This window comes from Suncus etruscus, chromosome 6 (genome assembly GCF_024139225.1).
Source record: "Suncus etruscus isolate mSunEtr1 chromosome 6, mSunEtr1.pri.cur, whole genome shotgun sequence".
Taxonomy (NCBI): domain Eukaryota; kingdom Metazoa; phylum Chordata; class Mammalia; order Eulipotyphla; family Soricidae; genus Suncus; species Suncus etruscus.
In genome coordinates, this window is record NC_064853.1 from 96,428,855 (window position 1) to 96,453,808 (window position 24,954).

The 24,954-nt window shown below is 43.3% G+C and overlaps 1 protein-coding gene across 2 annotated transcripts in view; it reads right to left on the reverse strand.

The window, feature by feature from the left end:
- The window catches only part of DGKG (diacylglycerol kinase gamma), a 241,428-nt gene that overhangs the window by 59,642 nt on the left and 156,832 nt on the right, over positions 1-24,954 (reverse strand). For both annotated transcript variants that reach the window (XM_049775830.1, XM_049775831.1), the window contains one exon: positions 9,973-10,063. In XM_049775830.1, the coding sequence (XP_049631787.1) occupies positions 9,973-10,063 (91 nt within the window). The remainder of the gene's footprint in view (positions 1-9,972; positions 10,064-24,954) is intronic.

The window sequence follows — 24,954 nt, forward strand, 5'->3', positions numbered from 1 at the left end:
CAGGATTAAATACAACAATGTATGTACAATCTGCTTAAGAACATCCCCTAGGAAGAAAACATTTTCTTCATCTTCAGCCCTCCTCTGTTGTTATGCCAGAAGGGCACAATGGTGCCTGATCAGAGAGCTTGGTACATGGTAAAGTGCAGAAAGTGGCTGCTGTTGTTTATAACTTGCTGATCCTAATGGATCTAAGTCTACATCCACATATAATGTTGATGTGTGACTGTAGCATTTAGCTAATCCCTTGATAGATTAGAGGTTCTCCTAAAAAGGGTCAATTATTTAGCTCTTTCAATTCTTCTTATATAGAAGGATTTGGATCAGTAAATTTATGATCTCACTAAAGCAGAAACAAAAGACCTCTCCACTCTGGCCAACAAAATGTATTTGTATCTATTCTTCTCTTTCTGTAAAGGGAGAAAAAAATGCAGTTCTCTTCCTCAAGAGCCCTCACTTCCCTAAATGTGGAGATGTGAACTAAGGAATTCTTTCCTGTAGTCTGAAAAAGTCTATGATAGATAATACATTTTCCCATTGACAATACCTCATAGTAATACTCCCCCAAACTAAACCAAATCAAGAAACACGACTTAAAATGCTTGTGTTTACTGCTTGGGGGAAGCTCTTCTTTTACTAAGAGATGGAGGTGGTAGAGAAGTTAAGTTTTCCGGGGCTGAGGTTAGTCCAGAGAATTTTCCGGGGATCTGTTGTGTTAGTGTGTGTGTCTTTTAACCTAGCATGCTGTGAGTTATGAAACCCTAACCTTGGTCTTCAGATAACTACTTGGAACTGTTTAGTCAATACATTGTTTATCTCCCTGATGTGAAAAAGTACGAATGAGAATTAGTTCTTACAAGTTACTCCAAAGTCTTTGGAGGACAAAGTTTGAATAGCCAGGAATCTAAAGACAAAGAAAATTAAAGCAATTCACCACAAACAAAGGAAATGTAAAAGAACAAAAAAAAAAAAAATAAAAGCATATAGATGAATGGAGGGTTGAAACAAAGCAAAACAATCCAGCGTGCATATTTGTAAAAAAACAAAATGAAGGGTCACTGCAGTGAGAAAAAAGTGTTAAAAACTGCAAGCAAACGGCCAGATTTTATAAAAGAAGTTGACAGACACAGTGCTTTTATAGAAGGATGGCTGATGGAATTTAAGGATCAGTAAAGGAAAACTGTGATCAGTGCATGGGGGCCAGGGTGGGGGGAGAGAGAGAGAGAGAGAGAGAGAGAGAGAGAGAGAGAGAGAGAGAGAGAGAGAGAGAGAGAGAGAGACTATGACTATATTTATGATGAATAGCATAGAGTCCAGGATATGACTTTGCATAAAGTATATATATATATTTTATATATATAAAGTGTATATCTTCCACATGAGGTTCTGGGCGCACCAATCCCTGGAATCAAAATAAAAATAAAAAAAAGGATAAAATAAATAAAAATAGATAAAGAGTTAAGAAGGTCTAAGTATCATTAGGGTCTAAAGATCTGATTTTAGAGAAATAAAAGCTAAAATAGTGAGCCAAGGCCAATAGTCTCTTTGGGATAACCTGTGGGTTAGTTTATAATGTTTCTTATAAATTTGGATTTCTTTTATAATCAGGAAAAGTGGTTGGTACTCTTAGTAGGAGAAAGCAGGAAGAGATTGAGGTGGGGGCACCTGAATAGTGACAACGATAGGACAGGCAAACAGAAGAACTCTGAAGTGGCAAGAGTAGGTGCTCTCAAAGTGAAGATGATGGAGCCCTGATTGAGAAAGAGAGTAGACTGTGAAAGTCGTTATCAAACGTCTATTTCAAGGGCATTTGCCTTGCACGAAGCTGACCCAGGACGGACCAGATGGACCACAGCAGTTTGATCCCCCAGCGTCCCATATGGTCCCCCAAGCCAGGAGTGATTTCTGAGCGCATAGCCAGAAGTAACCCCTGAAAGTCACTGGGTGTGGCCCCCCCCAAAAAAAAACATAAACGTTTATTTCAACCTTCCTTTTTCCTCTAAGGCTTGCTGCTGAGTCATGTTCCCACCTTTTATTTTTCAAGAACTGAAAATTTTTTTTAGTGTTCTCAAAATTCCCTTTTCCACAAACATGTTTTCATCACATCTCTCACAGAATCACTATGGCTGGGTTTATGGGTTGACCATATGGTCTGTGCTAACCTTCATTCTTCCATGCTCTGGAACACTTTACCTGTCTACGCTAGGATGGTTTAGATTAGCATTTCTTACCCCTTTTCAGATCATGCCTCTCTTCCTATTGATTGGCACCTGAGTCTTGTGCCATAGACTCTTCAGAATAAATAAATAAATAAATAAATAAATAAATTCCATAAATAAAGTTTATGGCATTTTCATCAGTGGGCCCCCTTGGAATGTTCTGGGGACTCCAGAAGACTGTATGGTCCTAAATTTAGAGACACTGGCTTAGATGATTGTAGAAAAAGCCAAAATGCTTGAATATCTCTTTCCCTCTAATTTAAAAAGTACATATTATTGAGGAGGGTCCAGGACAAAATAAAAGAATGGAGTCTGTTGGAGCTTGAGTTTTCTTCTTCTTCCTCCTCTTCTTCCTTCTCCTCCTCCTTTTCCTCCTCTTTCTCTTCTTCCTCCTCATCCTCTTCCTCCTCCTTCTCTTCCTCCCCTTCTTCCTTCTCTTCCTCCTCCTCTCCCTCTTCCTCTTCTTCCTCATCTTCTTCCTCCTCTCCTCTTCCTCTTTCTCTTCCTCCTCCTCTTCCTCTTCCTCCTCCTCTTCCTCTTCTTATTCTTCTCCTTTTTTTTTTTTGTTTTTTGTTTTTTTGTTTTTTGGGTCACACCCTGCAGCAGCGGCGCTCAGGGGTTACTCCTGGCTCTGTGCTCAGAAGTTGCTCCTGGCAGGCTCTGGGGACCATATGGAATACTTGGGAATCAACTGGTGTCCATCTGGGGTTGTGCAAGGCAAACACCCTACCGCTGTACTGTCACTCTGGCCCATGGCGTTTAAGTTTTCTTCTACCACTGACTGACTGGAGAAGATTGATCAAGCTGTTTCACGAACAGATTTTATTTATATCTTGTATATTCATAATAATAATAAAGAACTGCAGAGATAGTACAGTAGGTAGGGTACTTGCTTTGCATGTGACCCACCTGGGATTGACTTCTGACATCACATATGGTCCCTGAGCACTGCTGGGAGTAATTCCTGAGTGCAGAGCCAGGAGTAACCCTTGAGCATTGCCTGGTGTGGCCCATAAAACAAAGCAAAACAAACAAAAATAATAGCACTTGATTGTATTGGAGTAGCGAATGCTAACTGCCCAATCTTAAAACAATTTGAAGCATTATTAAGCTTCTCTATATGCAAACAGCTGTACCACATGTTGGTTTTAGAATTTCAGATTCTCATACTTAAGACTCATATCATGAAGGGGATTATAGAACTAAAGTACAATGACCAATACATTCCCTTTCACCAAGTAAGCTAGCCATTTCCTGTTGCATTCTTTTAGTGGCCTTTAGCACTTTCCGTTCATCCTGGTTTTTGGAAAGGTTAGAGTAATTGTCATTTGTTGGTACTGTTTTATAGTACTAAGCTGCATATACTCACTGTGCTCATCTTGTGAACTCATCTAAAGAAAATTATCTAGGTCTGGGTCAAGAGGAATCTGCTAGATCATGTGGCCTAAAAAGGCATTTTCAGTTGACTATCCAACTGCTCTCCAAAGCAGTTTATTGCTTACATTCCCACCAGCAGTACCCAAGAGCCCTCATTCCAGCTCCTTGTTAACCATCAGGGAGAGGTAAATGCGCAGAATGCCAGAGAACAGCTACAAGCAGTGAACCAGGGTCAGGGTTGGGGCTCAGATAAAAGAGAACTTCCTTGCATTCTGAGATTCTGGGTTCTAGTTTTATCCTTAACACTGCATGGGCCCAGCCCCTCAGCAACACTGAGTGTGTTCTTGGTAATCCCTGCTCTGCCAGGTGCTCTTTTCCCTCATCCTCCACCCCTCCAAAATGTCAAACAATCAATGAATCAATTCTATCAACTTCAACATTAACATGGGAGAATCTCAAGAAAGTCATAGTGAATGAAAAAGAGAGGGTGAACCGAATTCTCTCAGTGGGAGGGACAGGGAGTGACCTTCCTTTCATCAAATTTTATTTCTCTGGTTGGAAAATACTAGGAAGTACTAAAACTAAACTATCAACAAACAGCCACTGGAACAGAGAAGAAAATGAAGTATTTGATTAGATTCATTTCAAAAGCTTTGTTGTATTAAAAACATAGCCTTAGTTAAGAGAGGAGAGTTGTGTGTGTGTGTGTGTGTGTGTGTGTGTGTGTGAAATTGATGTGCTAAGATTCCCAAAATACACTGCATTACAGATTTTTTTTTTTGAGTAGTTTCTAAATTTGAACACATGTTCCCCCCATGCAGAGGTTCACATTAGTGGGACTGGCTAGTCTTCTCTTGTGAACATTGTTTTAAAGGAGTGATAAAATATCAAGGAATTTTGGAAGTTCTTATTTTTAGCCAGTCAAGTGAAAATTTTCCACAGCATGTCAAATGAATGCTCGAGTTGAGACCTGCCTAGTTTGCTCTACCTAACTCTGCTCACATCTCAGAACCTTTGCAAGACTATTCTGGGCTCTGGGTGGGGGAGGTGACTCACTGCATCCCTACCTTCCCCCTTCCCCTAATCTGTTTGTTCAGGTGAAATCAGAGGAGAATGAACATCAAGAACCCTTTGCAAGGGAAGCAAGCCAAAGACACTGAGACCGGGACTGAGAGAAACACCGATTTAGACCAGGGCCAAGGACAGTTCTTCATTACCATCACTGACAAGGTACAATGCACCCAGGATCCTACAAGGCCACCTGCTTCCATAGTGTTTCCATAGAAGAAGTAGTAGGAGGGGCCTTTGCGAAGATGATCATACACATCTCAGGCCTGCTTTGAATGTATTTAAAGTATCAACCAGAATAAAGGTCTGTGGCTAAGGGCCCTAAATGAAGGCCCATTGCGGATGCCCACACCCGGCTGAGAATCTGTTTTAGCCCAAAGGGTGAATCCAGGCCAGGGACTTCCAGGATTGGAGCTGATCTGGATTGGAAGCCTCACCAGCCTGCCTTTGGGCTGTTGACATCAGTGTGTCTGGCTTTCCTTCAGCTTTTACCCCCTTTTCTGGCAAGGTGATCATAACCCGCACAATATGGGACGCCTCTGTAGATTCTGAGAGGCACCTATGGTTGCCAATTATTTAAAACGACAAAATCTGAAAACTTTTATCCAAATGATGGCCTTGGAGGCTTGCCAAACTCCTTTCCCTGCTTTATAGATAAGCTTGTATCTATAAGGCTAGTAGTTACTTAACCTAATTGACAGGAAGGGATGAGCCACAGTTCTTGATGTCTGGCCTTCATGGTATTATCCCTGGTCTAAGTGTCTGCCACCAAGCCATCATCTAGAGTCACCTCACCTCTGCTTACGTCACTGGGCTCTCAACACAGGGTCCAGAGTGCTGACTCATTTACCCTCTTGACTCACCAGGACCCCTTAGATCCAGTTTGCTTAACATGACATAGGTGTTAGGTAAGCACAGTGTTTACCAGCTCCTAATGTGCTATCACCAGGATTGTATTTTAGAGATGAGACCAAGTCTCCTAGTTCTTCTCAGTCAGCCACTAATCTCAGAGACACTTGAGAAATTTAACGGAGATCTTCCCTGTATAGTCTCATTGTAGTTTAAGTTTCACCTCCTATGTTTTAACCAATCTCTCTCTCTCTCTCTCTCTCTCTCTCTCTCTCTCTCTCACACACACACACACACACACACACACGCATGTGCATAGAATTGTTCCCCTGTATATATACTACATATATAGTATATATTACACACACACACACACACACATATATATATATATATATATATAAATATATATAGTTTGGGTGTTTGTGCTACAGCCAGCAGCGCTCAGGGGTTACTCCTGGAACTGTGTTCAGAAATTACTCTTGACAGGCTCAGGGGAATTTATGGGATGCTGGGGATTAAACCCTAGTCAGCCTTGTGCACGGCAAATGCCCCATATGCTATACTATCCACCCCCCCTTACTTCTTAACTTTGCACCCTTTCTCAAATTTCTTTTCTCCCTTCCTTCCTTCCTTCCTTCCTTCCTTCCTTCCTTCCTTCCTTCCTTCCTTCCTTCCTTCCTTCCTTCCTTCCTTCCTTCCTTCCTTCCTTCCTTCCTCCTCCCTCCCTCCCTCCCTCCCTCCCTCCCTCCCTCCCTCCCTCCCTCCCTCCCTCCCTCCCTCTCTCTCTCTCTCTCTCTCTCTCTCTCTCTCTTTCTTTCTTTCTTTCTTTCTTTCTTTCTTTCTTTCTTTCTTTCTTTCTTTCTTTCTTTCTTTCTTTCTTTCTTTCTTTCTTTCTTTCGGTTTTTGGGTCACACCCAGCAGCGCTCAGGGGTTACTCCTGGCTCAATACTCAAAAATTGCTCCTGGCAGACTCAAGGGACATATGGGATGCCGGGATTCGAACCACCGTCCTTCTGCATGCAAGGCAAACACCTTACCTCCATGCTATTTCTCCAGCCCCATCTTTCTAAAATTTCTAAACCTCTCAGCAAAGTTTCCTCACCCACAAAGTGAGAAATGGGCTTTTCCAGGATGTCCACAGTAGGTCCTTTCTAGCATATGTCACCTTAACATGTAGAGCAAAGAGCAGTCAGGGCCCAGGGGTCTCAGGAGAAGCTGTTATGGTGACTTAAAGAATGCAGAGTACCTCGATCTGGAGACATCTTCAGAAACCATCATTTAATCAGAGAAACCTATCTTCTAGCAGGCAAATATCCAGAGGCAAGGCTCTGTCCTGGTGAAGTTATCTATGCTCATCATGAGAAACCCCCTCTCCTGCACACCCCAAGGCCCTTAGCCCAAGACAGAGACTTGGTTGGCTCTCATTTACTATGGAATTTACAGCCACATAAATGTTTTGTGCACATTATTATATTGGGCCTTTCCCCCCTACTACTCTGACTGATGCTTTGTTTTTCCAGTTTCAGAAGAACTCAAAAGGGAAGGAAGTTTTTTCCTATGCACCAACAATATTAATAAATATTATCCCGCATCTTCTGGACTTGATTAGAAAATGAGATGTTGTAAAGGAAAGTCTTTTTGGGGGGGCTGTCACACCCAGCGGCGCTCAGGGTTACTCCTGGCTCTGTGCTCAGAAATCGCTCCTGGCAATCTCAGGGGACCATATGGAATGCTGGGATTTGAACCACCGTCTTTTTGTAAAATAAGCACATTTTCTTCTGTAACTGTAACTGTTTTATTCTCCAGCCTGAATCCATTCTTTTCTGTCATGAGCAATAGGACCTTTCTTCCTTTTTTGGTACACCCCACCAACGCCGCTCAGGGGTTAGTTACTCCTGGCAGACTCGGGGGACCATATGGGATGCCGGGATTCGGGGGATTCGAACCACTGTCCATCCTGGATTGGCTGTGTGCAAGTCAGACGCCTTACCGCTATGCTATTGCTCTGGCCCCCAGGACAATATTTCTTGATCCTTTAAAAACATTTCTCTGCCAAGCTGCAAGGAAACCCAAACGCCCCTCACTTGAGAAAGAAGAAAGGGGCCCATATTTGTGAGACGTGGGACAAATACCTGAATGGGGGGTTATTCTCAGCTGACCCTGAGCTGATATGCATGCTATATTGGCCGTCACAAACCTGCTTGCTGCGAGCTGCCACTACATTTCCAAGGTCACTTCATAGAACCTCTGTCTCTGCTGGAAACCCGAGCAGATATCTCCCTGTGGGGAATGCTTCAACCTCTTAGTACCTGCCGCTCACATCTCCCTCTCCCTTGCTTCTTCTCCCTGTCTCCCTCCCAGCTCTGGATTTCAACACACACTACAGTCCACCCTCTGCTCCTCTGGATGCAAACGCGATGCTGCCCTGAATGCTGCGGCGTTCCAGAAACTGCCAGTCACATGCCACCCTCTCCCACCCTGCCCCGCAGGAATCAATACTAAAAAGACTCATTATGAGGAGATAAGGAAAACAGGAAGTGCTCCTGAGAGCCCCCCAAAGACCCACAGTGTGAATAATCCCACCCCTCCAGAGGCCTCCAGCTTCTTCAGCAAAGAGGCCCCCAGTCCCCGCGTCCGTCTGTGTCCGTCCTCTAAGGCCACCAGCTTCCCCTGCATCTTGGCCCCAGAGGGCACAGCAGGCATGGCTGGGAGGGCGGCCGCAGTGCCAGGGGAGCAGGCCGCTCTATTCCGGGCACAGTTTCAAGGCCAGCTGCGGGAGAACAAGCAGCCGCTGTGAGCCTGCAGCTGGCGAAGCTGAGGCCAGGGCGTCCCTCGCCGAGGGGATATTTAAAGAGACCCCAGCAGACCTGCCAGCCCACAGGAGAAGTGCCCACACTGCCCTCTTTGGCGGACACATTCTGGGGCGCCCCGGGGCCCTCTGTTCCCTCACTGCAGTCCAGGGAGGGGGGCAGAGGGTTTATAGCACCACCAAGGAGCGCTGCTTCCTCCGCCTCGCCCAGGCGTGGGTGGCACCTCCGAGGGACTTGCACCCCCAAGTCCCTGGGGCCTCCGCGCGCTCTGACAGAGCGAGCCAAAAGTTCAGGGATAAGCTGGCCCGGCTCCTCCCACCCTGGGCTGGTAACCCAGCAACCGACTGCGGGAGAGGCAGGCAGATGAGTCAAAGAGAAGCCCAGAGCTCTCTGGCTTTAATGTTTTGTTTGTGAAAACTCCCTGGAAGCCGGAGCAAGTGGCATGCAAGCTGCCTTCCGCCAGGAGGGGGTGGGCAGGCCTTTCCCACACTGCTGCGGGGCCACTGGTGCGGCCCAGTGGTGCCCCCCACCATCACCCCCATGCTGTCAAGGAGGGTTTTTGCCTGGTCGATTGAGCTGCTGGTGCCAGAAAAGCTATGGGATCAGGTTGAGCTCCTCCCACCCGCCCCCTCCCGGAACTCGCTGCCGGCCTGGCCTCTTTCACTTGTTTTCCCCCAGGGAAATCAGAGGGCAGGCCTTGGTCCCTGGGAAGGTGGGGCTGTAGGCCTGACCTGTGGGCGCTGAGCGCCTGCACTGCAGTGGTTGAGCTTGCTAAGGCAGAGAAATTTGACCACAGATCTCACAGCATCCAGAGCAACCCAGTCCCGGTGGGGGAAAGAGATGGGAAGTGGGCAACGAATCGACCCACCAGCAAATCAATGTTCAAGACAGGCAGCAATATATGACCCACTCGTGCCCCGGTACGGTCAGCTAGTCATCGAAGGGGTTTAATGCAACATGAAGTGCTTCCTGTGAAAATGATCAAGAACTGTAACACACACACACACACACACACACACACACACACACACACACACACACACACACACACACACACACACTTGCAGAGCCTAGGTAGCATAAGGCAGACAATTGAAGCAGCTATGAGAACTGGCCATCTCTGACCTTGACCCTTATATCAGTTTCCAAATTTTTCTTGTGGGAGAATTGGGTACTCGGGAGACCAAATGGTGCTAGGGATCAAACCTAAGCCTTACATATGAAGGACATGTGATCTTTTTACATGAGCCACACACCCATCACTGGCCCCCAGATTTCTACCACGCGTGGGCATCATCTCTAATCTAACTGCTGCTCTGTCCAACTAAATCTTTGTCTTCTCAGAAGAGGGGGAATGGTAAGGACATGGTAAGGTCATGGAATGGTAATGTGGGGAGACTGGAATAGACATGTGATTCGGTTTCCTCTGAGTTTCTGGACAAAGCAAATCAGGCAGGCCCAACAATTGGAGTCTCCACTGAGGATGAATGGGAAGGTATATGGGAAAAGGGTGGTGGTGTGACCAATGAACTGCTGTCTAGATCACTTTGTAGGTACCCAAGGCAACAACATGTCGTGAGAATGTATGAGATAGTCAGGGATAAGAATTGAGTATTCAGAAACGTTCTCTCCATATGAGAACTCACCTCCAATTCTATGTGGTCATGGAGTTTCTTGCAGGTGGCTGCAAAGGTCTCAGAGGTGCCGAATTCAAAGTACCACAACTTGTTCTTCATCCTGGACCATGAAGCAGAGAGTGACTCAATTGTGTTTTGCATTTGAAATGACCTCTGGGAAGAGTTATTCTGCTGGAAGCCCAAACCCTTAGCATTTTTTTAGCATACATTTTCAGTATTTACTAATCAAATGATTAGGGCTGGATTTTTTTTTTTAACTATCACTAGGAACTCCAAGAAAACCTGTTTATTTCTTAGACATTTTGAGTAAACTTCCACCCACCTTTTGAGGTTCCTATTCAGAGCAAGAGTAAGGGCCCTTGTATCTGGATCAAGAGAAGGTTCCTTGACAGTCCACCAGAGGCAGCAAGTAACAGCATAGTCTGGTGACTGTTCTTTCTACTACAAATTCTGGGATACTTCAGGCCCTCTCAGGTATGGTATTAATAAAAGGGAAGAATCAGACTACATAAAACCTTAGAGATGTTAATCTTGAATAGAAGAGAGATTGCTTCACATGAAACAAGTTAAGATATATGAACTTTGTCTACACTCTGATGTTGGGAAGCAGTGTGGGGAGAATTATATGATTTGCAAGCCAGGTTGAAAGAGAAAGGAAAAGTCTTTGCTAGCAGTAACCCATTCTTCCACTTTCTCAATTATACTTACTCAGACCATGGCAAACCTTCCATTTAGGGATAAATCTTATGATATTGGCTTCAACATAAGATCATAATTTTTCACTTTTCAAAAAAAAAACTAGTGGGGTTCTCATGTAATTGGAGATTTGCAGAGCCAGCTAGTCCTGACGCTTGGTGGCTGTGATTAGATGGTGTCACCAGGAAGTGTTTCTGAAAGTCTTTCATTCCTTCCATCCCAACTGTCATCTCATTATCAGGGGGCTGACTAAGAGAAGGGACACCTGTCCAGCTTATGAGTTGACAGATACTTTGTTAAGGAAGGCTTAAACAAAACCACATTCTTCTTGGCACTCAGGAAAGAGGAAGCTACCTTGCACATGTGTTACCAATTTGAGGACTAAGAGGAAAGAACATTCTGCAATAGAAAGAGGCCTCTTATTTCTTCCTAGTTTTCCTTAGGCCATAGCAGATGAGGATTCAGAGCAACAAACACAATTCTGCTCCTTGCATTTCTCAGAGTTTATTAAGAACTTGAAAATGAATTTGTGTTCTCCCATTGCAGTGAGATTTCTAGAAAAACCTACTTGACTGGGACACAATTTTTTGTGACTCAGTATGTGTGAAAAGAAGTGATAAGTGTTGAAGGGAAAAGGAATAGCAAGACCTAGGGAATTATGCTTCATGATTGAAAGTAAGAAAAAAAACAGGTGTGTTTTAAGTAAACTAGTACTTTTCCACTAGTGAGTTCTAGCACAGAACAAGAGAGATATATCTTAGCTTTCAGGGTGGCTGGATAGGGTCTAGGCAGGCTTAGCTCTGATAGGATCCCCGCCTATATTTCAGTGTGCATTACAAATGTCTTTTTTTCTTTTTTCTTTTTTTTTTTTTTTTTTTTTTTTTTTTTTTTTTTTTTGGTTTTTGGGCCATACCTGGCGGTGCTCAGGGGTTACTCCTGGCTGTCTGCTCAGAAATAGCTCCTGGCAGGTACAGGGGACCATATGGGACACCGGGATTTGAACCAACCACCTTTGGTCCTGGATTGGCTGCTTGCAAGGCAAACACCGCTGTGCTATCTCTCCGGGCCCAAATGTCTTGTTTTCTATGCATGCTGAAATATTGGGAAATGTTAGTCTAGACCATTGGTTCTCTGAAAACAAGGTGATATGTAGACATATCATTAGGTGAACTCATTACAGTGTTTGGAAGGACTCAAGAGCCCTTATTTTTTTTTTAACAAAAGCTGCTAGTCTGGGAATCAACTTTGGAGTTATGGGAATCTCCACAAAGAATGGTAGTGGTTTTCACACATTATTAATAAACATTTCCTTAAAAAAAACATGCTTAAGCTGCATTTTGGCTCCAATCTGGAGATAGTCTCTGTGATTGTTATGGGATAGGGCCTGGGAAATGAATATTTTTGAACGCTCAGATGATCTTTATGAGGGTTGATAGTTATTAGGACATTGGTAAACATTGCTCTAGATCCCAAAGAAGTGAACACTATGGAAGAGGACAGACTGATTAAAACTGAACTAAGGACTCCTCAGGGACCATTGAATGTGGGTCAATGCCTTTCAATAGACAATGGCGGGATAGATTCAGGAATAGGTAAGATACGGATCGTCATAAATGTCATGTCTGAGCACCCCTTTCCAGTAGGGAAAGTGTCTCGATAGTCCAGAGACCTGCATATGATCCCATCTTCAAATATCACTGCTGGTCTGAATCATGACTTCTGCGAATTATGGCCAGGAGATTTAGAGTTTTAATAAAAATCCCGGAAGCCCCAAGTTATTTTTTGCCCTGAAGTGGCTCTTCTGATGATCTAATAAGGTTAAAATGTCATGGTTATGTTAGTATTGAAAAATGACTGAAAAGATCACAAGATGACTCGTTTGTTGCTGCTAGATGGTCATTGCTGGCTCTGTAACCTTTGGCAAGTTATTTAACTTTTCAAGCCGCAGTTTTCTCATCTGTAAAATGGCGGGGATCAAAAGATCCACTTCGAAGGGTGCTTGAGAAGATTGTCTGAGATGATTGCAAAGCTGTTCACTAAAGCTTAAACATACTTAGCTCACCAGGAACATTAGTCAATTACATGGTAGTTGTTATTTCAGTGTCATTGAACAGGCATATTGGGATAATCCAGTGAAGTGAAAAGCAATGATCAGGTTGAGTCAGCCAGTGACACTATGTATTCAAAAGGTTCTGGGACAGAAACATAATGTAAGTATGTTTGTCAGATCATGTGTCTGGATTCTAGGCTTGAAAACATAGGCGCCTCACATGTTTAATCTAATATGTTTTTCTAGAATCCGAGGCCATATCCTAAACTTTGGTTTATTATCTTGACTGGTCACACATTAGTCCAAAGATGTGATTGCAAACAATATGCTTCTAAGAAAGTGTTTGATGTGAGATAAATGATTAATTCAAGAAACTTCCATTGTTCCACAACTAGCTGGGTATGGGGGAGGTGTAGTTAGTACAATGAAAGGGGGAAAATAACATTACATGAGCCAGGCACCTGGGAAGAACAGACAAGAAAGCCATACAGGGTTATGAACTAAGCCCTAATAACTTAAGTACTTAAGAGGAGGGACAAGCAATTCTTTGTAGAGCCAGAAAAATCAGAGACAGCATCCTGAGGAGGCAACAGAGGTCAAGTTCTGAAGGATATGGTAGAAGATGGAGAAAAAGCACTTGAGGTAGAGGAAGAAGACAAGTCAATAGCACAGGGCAAGAGAGAGCATAAGGTTTTTAGAGGCAACCTGGCACTCAAGGATTGGGGGTTGGCCAGTTAAGGCTGGGGAGGCAGATGGAACCAAGATTATGAAGACTGGTGATGTTATGCCTCTGGGTTTGGGGGCTTTAGCTTACCGTCATCGTGTGTCATGAGCCCTCCATATATGAGAGTGGTGGTAGAGATCTGATCTGATCAGATCTATGATTTTTTATTTATTTATTTATTTGGTTTTTGGGTCATACCCGGCAATGCTCAGGGGTTACTCTTGGCTCTATGCTCAGAAATCACTCCTGGTAGGCTCAGGGGACCATAGGGATGCCGGGATTTGAACCATCAGCCTTCTGCATGCAAGGCAAATGCCCTACCACCATGCTATCTCTTTGGCCCTATGATTTTTTTTTTTTTTGTTTTTTTGGGTCACACCCGGCGGTGCTCAGGGGTTACTCCTGGCTGTCTGCTCAGAAATAGCTCCTGGCAGGCACGGGGGACCATGTGGGACACCGGGATTCGAACCAATCACCTTTGGTCCTGGATCGGCTGTTTGCAAGGCAAACACCGCTGTGCTATCTCTGTGGGCCCGGCCCTATGATTTTTATTTCGAAGTAAAAACAGATTTTATTTAGAAATTGTAGGGCAAGGGGGGGGGGGTAATGAGAGAGAAAGAGAGAGAATGTGCATGTTTTTCCAAAGGCAGAAAGAGCCCCAGTACACATTCCAGCATGAAAGTATGAAAACATGAAAGTACACATCTCACAAAGGAAGACTGGGTGCTGAGATAGGTGTGCGGGCACCGTAGGCAACATGCGTTGGGCCCACAACAAGCAAGAGTGCCTCCATCTATGTTTTTTAAACAGTATTCTACATTCCAAGTGTGGAAAGTGGATTGAAAAGAGTAGATACAGATAAGAAACCTGGAGAAGAGTTTGGAGGTGGTAGAAAAATCCAGGGTAAATTTGGAAAGGGCCTGAACAAAGGCAGGGAGAAGAGAAGAGAATGAATCCCCACACTGAATATTTAGGTGAAGTTGACAGAGCTGTTTGGCTATAAAAAGTTAAAATTTAGTTAAAGTGTAGTTAAAAGAAAAACAACACCCAAGATTTTTTTGTTTTCCTTTTTGGGCCTCACTTAGCAGTGCTCAGGAGTTACTCCCGGCTCTATATTCATGGTTCACTCCTTCCAAGCTTGAGAGGTTATATGAGATACAGGGGCTGAAGTCCAGATTGGCCATATTCAAGGCAAGCATCCTACTCTCTGAACTGTTTTTCCAGCCCCAGATCCCCAAGGTTTTTCTTAGACTGCATGGCAGCAGGCTGATGCTATTCATCGAGAGAGTTCTGCAGTGATGTTTCTCTTTGTAATAAAAGAATGGGATTTAGTTTTATTTCAACCCACCTGTGATGCTTTATTCATCTCTCCATGCATGTACATATCCATCTATTCATTCATGCACACATGCACAAAACACAAGTCAGAAACTGGTTAGGTCTGGAGATAACTGTCCACACAGATCTTACATTCTTACATTCTTCGAAGAGCTGAACTAAGATTCCAACATTTTCTATATTTTTTTTCCCTTTTGGGTCATACCTGGCAGTACTCAGGGACAATTCTAGTTTCAGTTCTTAAGAGAGAGCCCTGGGGGCCAGAGCAATAGCGCAGTGGTAGGGTGTTTGCCTTGTGTGCGGCTGACCCAGGACAGACATTAGTACGATTTCCGGCATCCCATATGGTCCCATATAGTCCCCCAAGCCAGGAGCGATTTCTGAGCGCAGAGCCAGGAGTGACCCCTGAGTATCACCGGGTATAAAAACAACAGAAAAAAGAGTGAGCCCTGGATATACTGGGGGTCTCATATGTAGTACCAGTGAGCTTCATGCAAGGCAAATTCCTTAACCCCTGTACTATTTCTCCAGCTTGTCAAAATAAAATAGCTTTTTAATCCCCTGGCATTTCATATGGTCCCTCAAGCCAGGAGCGATTTCTGAGTGCAGAGCCAGGAGTAGCCTCTGAGCATCACTGGGTGTGGCCCCCAAAAACCAAAAACAAACAAAAACAAAATAAAAGAGGTTTTTTTTTTTTTTGTTTGTTTCTTTGGTTTTTTTTTTTTTTTTGGATTTTTGGGTCACACCCCGCAGCACTCAGGGGTTACTCCTGGCTCTATGCTCAGAAATCGATCCTGGCAGGCTCGGGGGTCCATATGGGATGCCAGGATTCGAACCACCATCCTTCTGCATGCAAGGCAAATGCCCTACCTCCATGCTATCTCTCTGGCCCCAAAGATTTATTTTTTAATTAGAAGTTTTATTGGAAGTACATTCTGTTTCAATAGCTCTTTGACTTTTCTACTCTTGAAACATTTTATATTTGTATACTAAGAAGAACATTTTAATATGACTGCTTGTGAGGCCCCATCTGGCAGTGATTAGGGTTTATTTCTGCTTCAGGATCATTCTTGGCTGTACTCAGGAACCAAATATGAAGCTGGGATTGAACTGGAGTCAGCTGTATGCAAGGCAAGCACCATAATCTTTATATTATCTTTTGGACCTTATGTGAAACATTTTATATTTTCATTTTATCTCATTCAGATATTTGAAGAATCCTATCCAGTAGGTGCTATTGCTACAAATAAAGAAATTAAGAAATGGGGAGGATAAGTTAACTTGCCTAAGATTTCAGAGTGAATAAGTACTTGGGGACTTAAACCTTAACTATCCCCAGAGCCTGTATTTTGCTAGCCAGCTACCCGATCTTTATATCCTTTTGCAGAATGTTGGTGGGGATGCTTACACTTACTAGACTCCTGTGGTTCTCCTCCAGGTTTTTAAGTGGATGCTCTTGGGGACTAGGATTGTGAGGGACTACATATGCGATCTTTTCATGAAGATAGTCAGGCCCTATCAAGCCAGACTAGCAGCCGGTGAGCAAGGGAATGTTTGTTTGAATTGGATGGGTTACTCATTGTCTGGGCAAGTTGATTTCTTTGAACTTTAATTTATTTATCCTTCTACAAAAGTAGAACTTTAGAAAAAAAAGTATAACAGTGTTGTGAGATTCACATGACAAATGCAATTGTGTCACCTCCCGATCTTGTTATTTGCAGTCTCAAATAGTCAGGGAGACCAGAATGGATCTTAGAAGAGCAATAGTCTCCCAGGACCCCATGTACCTTTCCTTGTCTTGTCTCACCAAGAAATGGGGCAATGCCCCTGGGACAGCTGCTCAACCCAACAAAATCCAAAAAGAGGAACAGAAAATGCTGGGTGCCTTTTTTGGAAAACAAAAAATTTCTCTTCTGGTTTTTTTTTCTACTTAAGGTTCAACATGGGCTATTTCCAACTTTTCACAATAAAAGAGGGCACAATAGAAGAGAACTTAGTAAAGGAGCCAGAGAATCCTGAGTTCAAATTCTGTATCTGCTCTTTAAGTGTTGTGTAACTAAAAACATAGTGTCGCTTTTCTCAGACACATTAGCCATAAAGTAGCCTAAATTCTTATCTCACATTCTAACAAATATTCAACTGAGATGTGTGAAATTATCTAAAACATGTCTTGTTCTGTAGAAGATCCTAATCTCCCATGCACATTAAAAGTCTGTTGATTACTGTACTAATGTCTTGTTAAAAACCAAAACATTCTCTTCCTAGTAAAAGTCACTCTCCCACTTACTCAAAGGAAGTAACCAGAGATTTTATATGAAATGCTATAAAGGAGGGACTGATTTCATTGCCTTTGTCTTGACAATCAAAATGACTAAATGTACAAAAGCAGAGTCAGAAAGAGACTCTGACTAAAATAAAGGCTCATGAGAGAAAGATGTCTCACAGACCATGAATGAAGGACCACACTTGGCCATTAATGGTGGGCCATGAGGTGTGTGCTGGCATCAGGTAAAGTGACCTAAGATAAGACAGACCTTTATTTGTATGTGTTGTCATTGCCAGGACTTCATTGGCAGGTAACTTTCTGCCTGCTGTAAGATCAGGAAGAAAGCCAGGCTCCCAGCCCCCTTTCATTGCATACCAAGACACCTGAAAGCAGTGCAGTAATTTGGATGACTTGGTTCTGTCTAAAATGACAGAGCAGCTCTATATAGCATAGAGTGCTGCTAAATTATTTCCTTAATTCTCTGTTAGGAAGATTTTAGTTACTTTGTTCTGGCTTCTGCTAACCATTCCTCTCTTTCACTTTCACATTCCTCTCATTCACTTTCTCTCTCTTTCTCTTTCTCTCTCTCTTTCTCTCTCTCTCTCTCTTTCACACACACACACACACACACACACACACACACACACACACACACACACAGACTGCTGATGCTTAGGGTTTACTCTGTACTCAGAGATCACACTTGGTGGTGTTTGAGGGACCATAGGTGGTGCTAGGGACTAGATTGGGATATCTGCCTCATGCTAGTCAAGTGCCTTAACCCTTATACCATTTATCTGGCTCCTATATCAACTCTTTCAAGTCTCAGAAAAACCATCTGAGAAAGGCTCAATTGCCTAAAATAAGGAAATTCATGAATTTAAATGAATTTTTATTCATTTCATCTTTCCATTCCTCTTTTTCTTTTTACCAGAATCAACAACTTTCCACAGTCTTTGGTAAACAACTATAGATATATGATAATTTAGAGTTTGGGGTAGGGGGATGGAACCAAAGCACAGGGTAAGGCATTTACTTTGCAAGCGGCCAATACAGGATGGACCCCAGTTCAAATCCCGGCATCCCATGTGGTCCTCCGAGCCTGCTAGGAATGACTTCTGAGCACAGAGCCAGGAGTAACCCCTGAGGGTCACTGGGTGTGACTCCCCCACAAAAAATAGAGTTTGGGGTAGGAAATTTAGTCCCCTTCTCTTTGCCAACAAGGGAACCTAATGTCAATGTTCCTTCTCCCCCAGCCACTTCACTTTTCATTCCTTGCTGGTGATTGCAACTGTTGCATGCGTTACAACCTTTTATCTGTTTTTATCTTCAGCTGTAGGAAAAAATGACCTCTAGTATTTGAGAAGCTAGGTTTCATGCCTAACTCTGCCATTTATTGGGTGGACAAGCTATTTAAGTTCTTTGAGTTTTTGTGTCTTCTACGAAAGGAGAATATGATCCATTAGCCAACCCAGTTGTGTAGTCCATGTGGCAAATGCAGTGCACCAAGCAAGTACTGAATGTATGGCAAATGCTCACTACATTTCCTGTTGTTACACAGGCATGGAGAGATTTACTCCCCAATGGTTCTAAAGGTACGGGTAGGAGTATAAAGTGAGGATCCAGTCCAGACAGCCAGAGTGTTTTGAAGAAAATCAAACTAAGTGTTTTCATGACTTCTGGAATGCTTTTTCTGCATCTCTCTTCTGCCCCATTTTTTTTTTTTTGGCTTACTGTTGTTTTTATTTTTTTTATTTCTTATAATAACCTTTCAAATGAAGATGAGTAATCCTTAACAGTTACCCTGTGGCGGATTTCCAGACCCCTGGTACTCCTAGGTTTCCTGCCAACCTCTAAACTAACTGGGTGAACCTGTTCTTGAGGCTTAAGACCCTCATCTGGCTCCAAAGGACTCTCAGCCACATGGATGAGTGGCAGCTAGCAGCATAACACCGTGGGTTGACTCTATTTCTGGGCTTTCTTAATGTCTCCCTGCTTTGTAAGAAAATAACACCCATGGCATACTAGTTAGTAGCATCTTTTCATCTGATGGATGAAGGGAAAAAAATGAGACTAATTTTATTTTAAAGTTTTTTTTTAAACTGATATGTCTGCAGTTTAAGGCAGAAATCAATTGTGAGAACCCAGGAACAGGCTGTTTTCAGGGCTATCCACAGACACAACCAAGCAGGTTACTAGGAAAATTTAATGGCAAAGACAACAGCTTCCTGATGTCTCCCTCTTTTTTTTATTATTTATTAATTATTTATTATCTAGATGCTTATAGGGCAATAGACTTTTGAAGTACTCAAAACTGGAAAACATTTCTTTGGGTTTAAAAGGTCACAAAGAGATCACTACAGCTATTTCTAGAAAGGTCCTTTACGTCAAAGTCTTCCTCTATGTGGTCTGGACTTTGATAGTGAGGTTCCCTGCATGGGCCATGGCTCAAATAGCCAGTCAGGCTTCTGTGTTGGCCCCTCATAGCAGATGCTACCAACAAGCTGGTATTCTGTACTGTGTGAAAAGACAGAATGAGACAGCAAAGTGCTATTCATGCACACTGACACGTGCTGTCTCAGGAGCTATCTGGGTCTCCTGGCTTCTGCTTCTTCATCTTACAATGAAGGTCTTCAATCAGCCTGTCTCAGAATTTCCCAGTGCTCCATGAACAACTTGTGATTTCATAATACAGGACAAGGTGGAGGGTTAGCTGCACCCCTACAGTGACCATGGTGGAGCATGGGTCCAGGTACTGCCAGAGCTGTCATTTTAGAAAGATAGGCAGAAGTGTTTTTTATGTAAAACCTCCTGATTATTAGTCTTGGCACCTAATGCAGCTTTGAAAAAGAACCCTGTATCAGCCAAAACCTACACATCCGGGAGAAATTGCTTAGCCAACAGGCTACTTTGGTACATAAATTATACATTTTTATATGGTTTATCTCAATTAAAAGTGAAACAAATGATCTCACTACTGCTCTTACGGGGATAGGGGTGGCCAAAAATGGCACAGGGGCTAGTGTCTGTCTTGCAAACCGTGAGGCTGAGAGATTGATTCTCAGAGCCACTTGTATGCCCTGAGCACATTTCTGGCAACTCTGCAGCTTGGAACCCTGGCACCTCAGAGCATCGTGTCTCAAGTGCATCAATTGCAGGTGTTTGGGCACTGGAGGATCAAGCCAATGATCAGGTATCTAAGCACCACATATAAAGAGAATAAATCCTGGTGAGTAGGTATGCAAGCATCAGAGCCAGGCATACAAACTCTGGTGAGGGCCACAACCAAGTATGCATGCGATCCCAAAGAGAAGGAAAGTGATAGAGGTGAGAGAAGATTATGGAGCTTTCAAAATAAAATTCCAAGGGTTTTGTTAGTGGTTAAGGTTGTGTTCTTTAGTGCTCTACTAAAGATAGATATTATTGTTAAATTAGAAAGGCTAATAGTCTTGCAAAATTCAATGGGCATAATACATAGGAACATAAAGTGATGGAAATTTGCAAACAAGCTTGTTTTATTTAAATCTCAAATGCCTTCGGAATTTTAGTAGTTGTATTGACCAATATCTTGATTAAAGGTTTTAAAAATGAAAAAAAAAATCTGAGGCAGGTGGGTTGATTGTAAGGCTAGAATGCCAAGTTTGTTGGGGCCGGTGACTGTCACCTCACAGATGCTACAGAGGCCATCTGTGTCATTGCACACCCGCTGTTTTGGCTCATCAGAGAACCTGTCACCACCTCTAATCCACCCTGCATGCTGTGCCCTGTTCTCACTGCTTATTGGCATGGGCATTCGGTGATCCCAAGCACGGAGCTGTGGATGGAAGAATCTTTTCCAAGAGGGGGCAGTGGCCCCTTGGGTTCAAGGGAAAGTAAACCCCAGCCATCAGGAAGGAGCTTTATAAATAGCTGTTTTTGTTCTCTGAGTGTGACTCTTGTGCCTGCTGTTCCTGCCAACAGATTTGTCTTGGCTCAGGGTATTTCAGCTTCAAGAGGCAAGGTATCCATCTCCTGGCTGTTTTCCATCCTCAGGACAAGACTGGCATTCAGAGCACCCAAATCAAATCACAGGCGCTGAATGATGGAAGGACAGAGACCCGTGAGACATGTGAGAAGAGCCTGAGCAGAAAAGTAGATAACTAAAAGGAGGGGAGAGCTCAAGAAGGGGCTAAGACGGAAAAAAAAAAAAGGCCAAGAGATGAGGGAAAATACTGGAGTCTTCTATATAACCTAGGAAGACACTTCTTAATCATTTTCATGTGTGAAAGTTATCTGCACAATCACAGATGACAGATCATGGATACTAAAGAGGTCTATGGGGTCCAAAGACTCTCAGCCAAGGTTTGGAGGACTGTTCCAAGTATGAAAGGAATCAGTGTACAGGTTGCTGTCAACATTTCTGACTTTAAAATAGTATTTATGTATTTAATCATAAGAAGAATTGCAGAGACTAACAAGTTCAGAATGTGTGTGTGTGTGTGTCTGAGAGAGAGAGGGAGGAAGAAAGAGAAGAGAGTGTTGTGGAATAGAGTTACATCAATCCCATTGATTACCTGTTGGTAACCAGAGATGCTGGTTAAATGGCAAATAGATGTTGAATAATACGTACAGGAAAATAATGATTTCCTAGAACAGCTTTTTGGCTGACTGAAGTATTACTGGTTCTGACACCACGATGGAGGGCATAGAGGAATGAATTCAGTAAACATACTACTTGTGGGTAGGGAAACTTTCAGAACTCCAAAGCAGTTCTGGATGGTGATGCTCATCTAAGTCCTGGCAGCTTTTTCACGAAGGGAGGAAGTTGAAAGCAGACCTTGAGCATGTATGCTAAAGCATCAACTCCTAACTCCATTCTTTTTTTCTTACCTCTGCCCTCGGAGCACCCATCCTCACAAGAATTCTATTTCCAATCATTCTCCAACATGCATGTATTCTCAGACTTCTGGCCTCCTCAAGATTTTAGTCTAGGTCATGGCTGTGCTATTTTTTTAAAGGTAGTTTTTAGTTGTTGTTTGTTTTGTTTTTGGGCCACATCCGGCAGTGCTCACGGGTTATTCCTGGCTTTGCACTCAGAAATCACTCCTGGCAGGCTTGGGGGACCATTTGGGATGCCAGGGGTCAAATTTGGGTCAATTGCATGCAAGGCAAGCTCTCTACCTGCAGTACTATTGGCCCACTGTGCTACTTTTTGACACAGAGCCTGTGGCTCCCTATTTTATTTTACTTTTAAAGTCAAATACATATATTTGGGAAGTGAGGAGAAACAAAAAGAGAAACATGCTTAAGTGAGAATACTGGCTTCTCCAGAGTGGTAATAAAGTCTGGGCCTCTCTTCTGACCTTTGGCTTTAGTCTAGTTTTAAGTGAATAGCCAAACTCATCACCATTAGGCCCAAAGCAACCTTTCCACTCCTTCAAGGTGAATATGGACTCCATGGAATCTACTTCCTCTGAACAGTAACTCTTCTCTATTAAAAATAAACAACCAAAAAACAGGGTTTCCTCACAATTATGAACCGATTCTTCTTGGACAGGCTCTAGAATATTCCAGCACCCAACAATAGCTCCTCCACAGGGGAGAATGTCAGGGACAAAGCCTGTCATAGACTAAATCTGATCCACCTCTGATCCGCCTCCCAGGGAAATACACACTAACACAGATGCACACACTTATATTATCACACTCTCACATACTCTTGCACTCATATACACATGTAGTCTAGTATACATATACATACACAATTAATCTCATAAACATGCATACACATGCTATCACCACACACATACCATACAGGTACCATGTTGTCTGAATAAGGGAGGCTTCTTGGAATCTCCGTCCACTGCTACTGAGCAGAACCACAGATACTGCCTTTCTGAGACCTTTGAGTTATCTGGGTGCCCCACAGTCCAACTGGAGAACTTCAGGGATATAAATGCCACTATATGGTCCTGCTTCTCTGGGGGTGTTGCCACTTTTAGGGGAGATAGCTAGCGAGGCAGCCAAAGTTTTCTTCCTCTGAGGGACTGCTTTTGGAGCTGTTTTTCCAGTCAGGTTTTGTCTTTGCCAAGAGAAATTAACCACCTTCTCCTATCCAAGAAAGAAAAGAAAAAAGAAATCACAGTTTGGCTGCTTCTTAGTAATCTTTTCTCCATTTGAAGATTTATTCGCGCAAAAAAAAATAAAATCCCCCTTCAGGCTGATTTGGCTGAGGGTGGAAGGGACTGCATCAATTGCTCTCACATTTCTTAGGTAGTAAAGTCAAACACTGGGACCAAAAGAAATTCCTGGTGGAGGGAAAGGCAGTGGCAGATGGGCCTGTGTCTCTGAGGGTTAGAGTGGATTCCTGAGCTGCTGTGTAGCTCAACGATGCTTCAGCAGCGTTCACACAGCCTCAGCCCTTGAAGCTGTTATCTGAAGGTAGATGGGGACCGTTAAGGGAGAGGTGGCTCGCTGGAACCCAAGCGCTGAATGTATGCCTAAGAAAGGATTGCCTCTGCAGGAATGGAGCTCTCACTGTAGGCCATTCTCTGGCTCCTGAACCAACCAGGTTAGCAGCAGCAAAGGCTAACCAGAAGCAGTTCCACAAATTCCCTTTATGGTAATTGCCAGCTGACCTCCAAAAGAAAGCAGAGCTTTGTCCTCTTTCTTCATTTTTTCCTACTCTCTATCTCTCACACAAAACCACACACACACAAACAGTGGTCCCAGGGTTGAGCATCATTTTGGTACACACTAAATATCAATCAAATGCTAGAATTGCACTAGGTGCTTTATGCTTCGAAAGAACTCTTATGTTTGAACTTCACATCCACTGTCAGTGGTGGTCCTCTGCTGGTTATTTTGTAGGTGCAGTTGTTCCTTGGAAAATGCAAAGCTATCTTGGAGTCATAGTGTTGGAGGGGATGTAGGGTAAATGTAGACTATTCTCTTTTTGCCCTTCTACTCCCAGTTCTCCTAAACACCAGACAGTGCCTGATTTATGCTAGGTCGGGTTACAGAAGTTCCTGGGTTAAGCCAGTTGTTTGTCACTCTGAGCATATTTCCCCATAGAAACATGCTGTGCTGAGTTGGGTTCCCAGACAAACTTACAAAATCCATTGGCCTATTATGTATCCAGTGTCTAGTCAGGGAGAGAGCTCCATGAAGTTGAAAAAGCTCTGGTTAGAAGCTAGAAAGCATGTGTTCAAGACCCCAATCCAGTCACTTTCTTATTACATAACATTGGACAAGTCATGAGTCTGTCCCACAGTTTCTTCATCTTTGAATGAGGATGCTGCCTATGTTGTTAAGGTCATTGGGAATATGAAGAGAATGCATGGTCCATGAAATACACACAAGTAAGTACCACAGAGCCTCAGTATCATCTATGAAATTAAGATTGTGGTCTCACCAATTGAATTCTAACTTGAAATACAAGTTGGGAGGTTTTTGTTGCTAAATTTGGCTTGGGAAGTCATTGCTTTCTTTGGTTTCCTAGGATAGAAACATGGTGACTCTTTTATTCTTAACTCTGGTGGGCCACCATCAAATGAGGACTAGAGTTCTTTTTTTTTTTTTTTTTTGGTTTTTGGGTCACGCCCGGCAGTGCTCAGGGGTTATTCCTGGCTCCAGGCTCAGAAATTGCTCCTGGCAGACACGGGGGACCATATGGGGCGCCGGGATTCGAACCAGTGACCTCCTGCATGAAAGGCAAATGCCTTACCTCCATGCTATCTCTCCGGCCCCAGGACTAGAGTTCTTAAAAGGATGATCCGGGGGCCAGAGAGAAAAGAGAAGGAGCAGAGGTAGGAAGGGTAAGAAAGAACATAGCTTCATTATGCCTGGTATGCCTTCCTTTTGCTTTTGTAGAACTGCATGATGATCTGAGCTACTTTCTCTTACGTTTCCTGTGACTTCCACTTCATGTACTAGTTG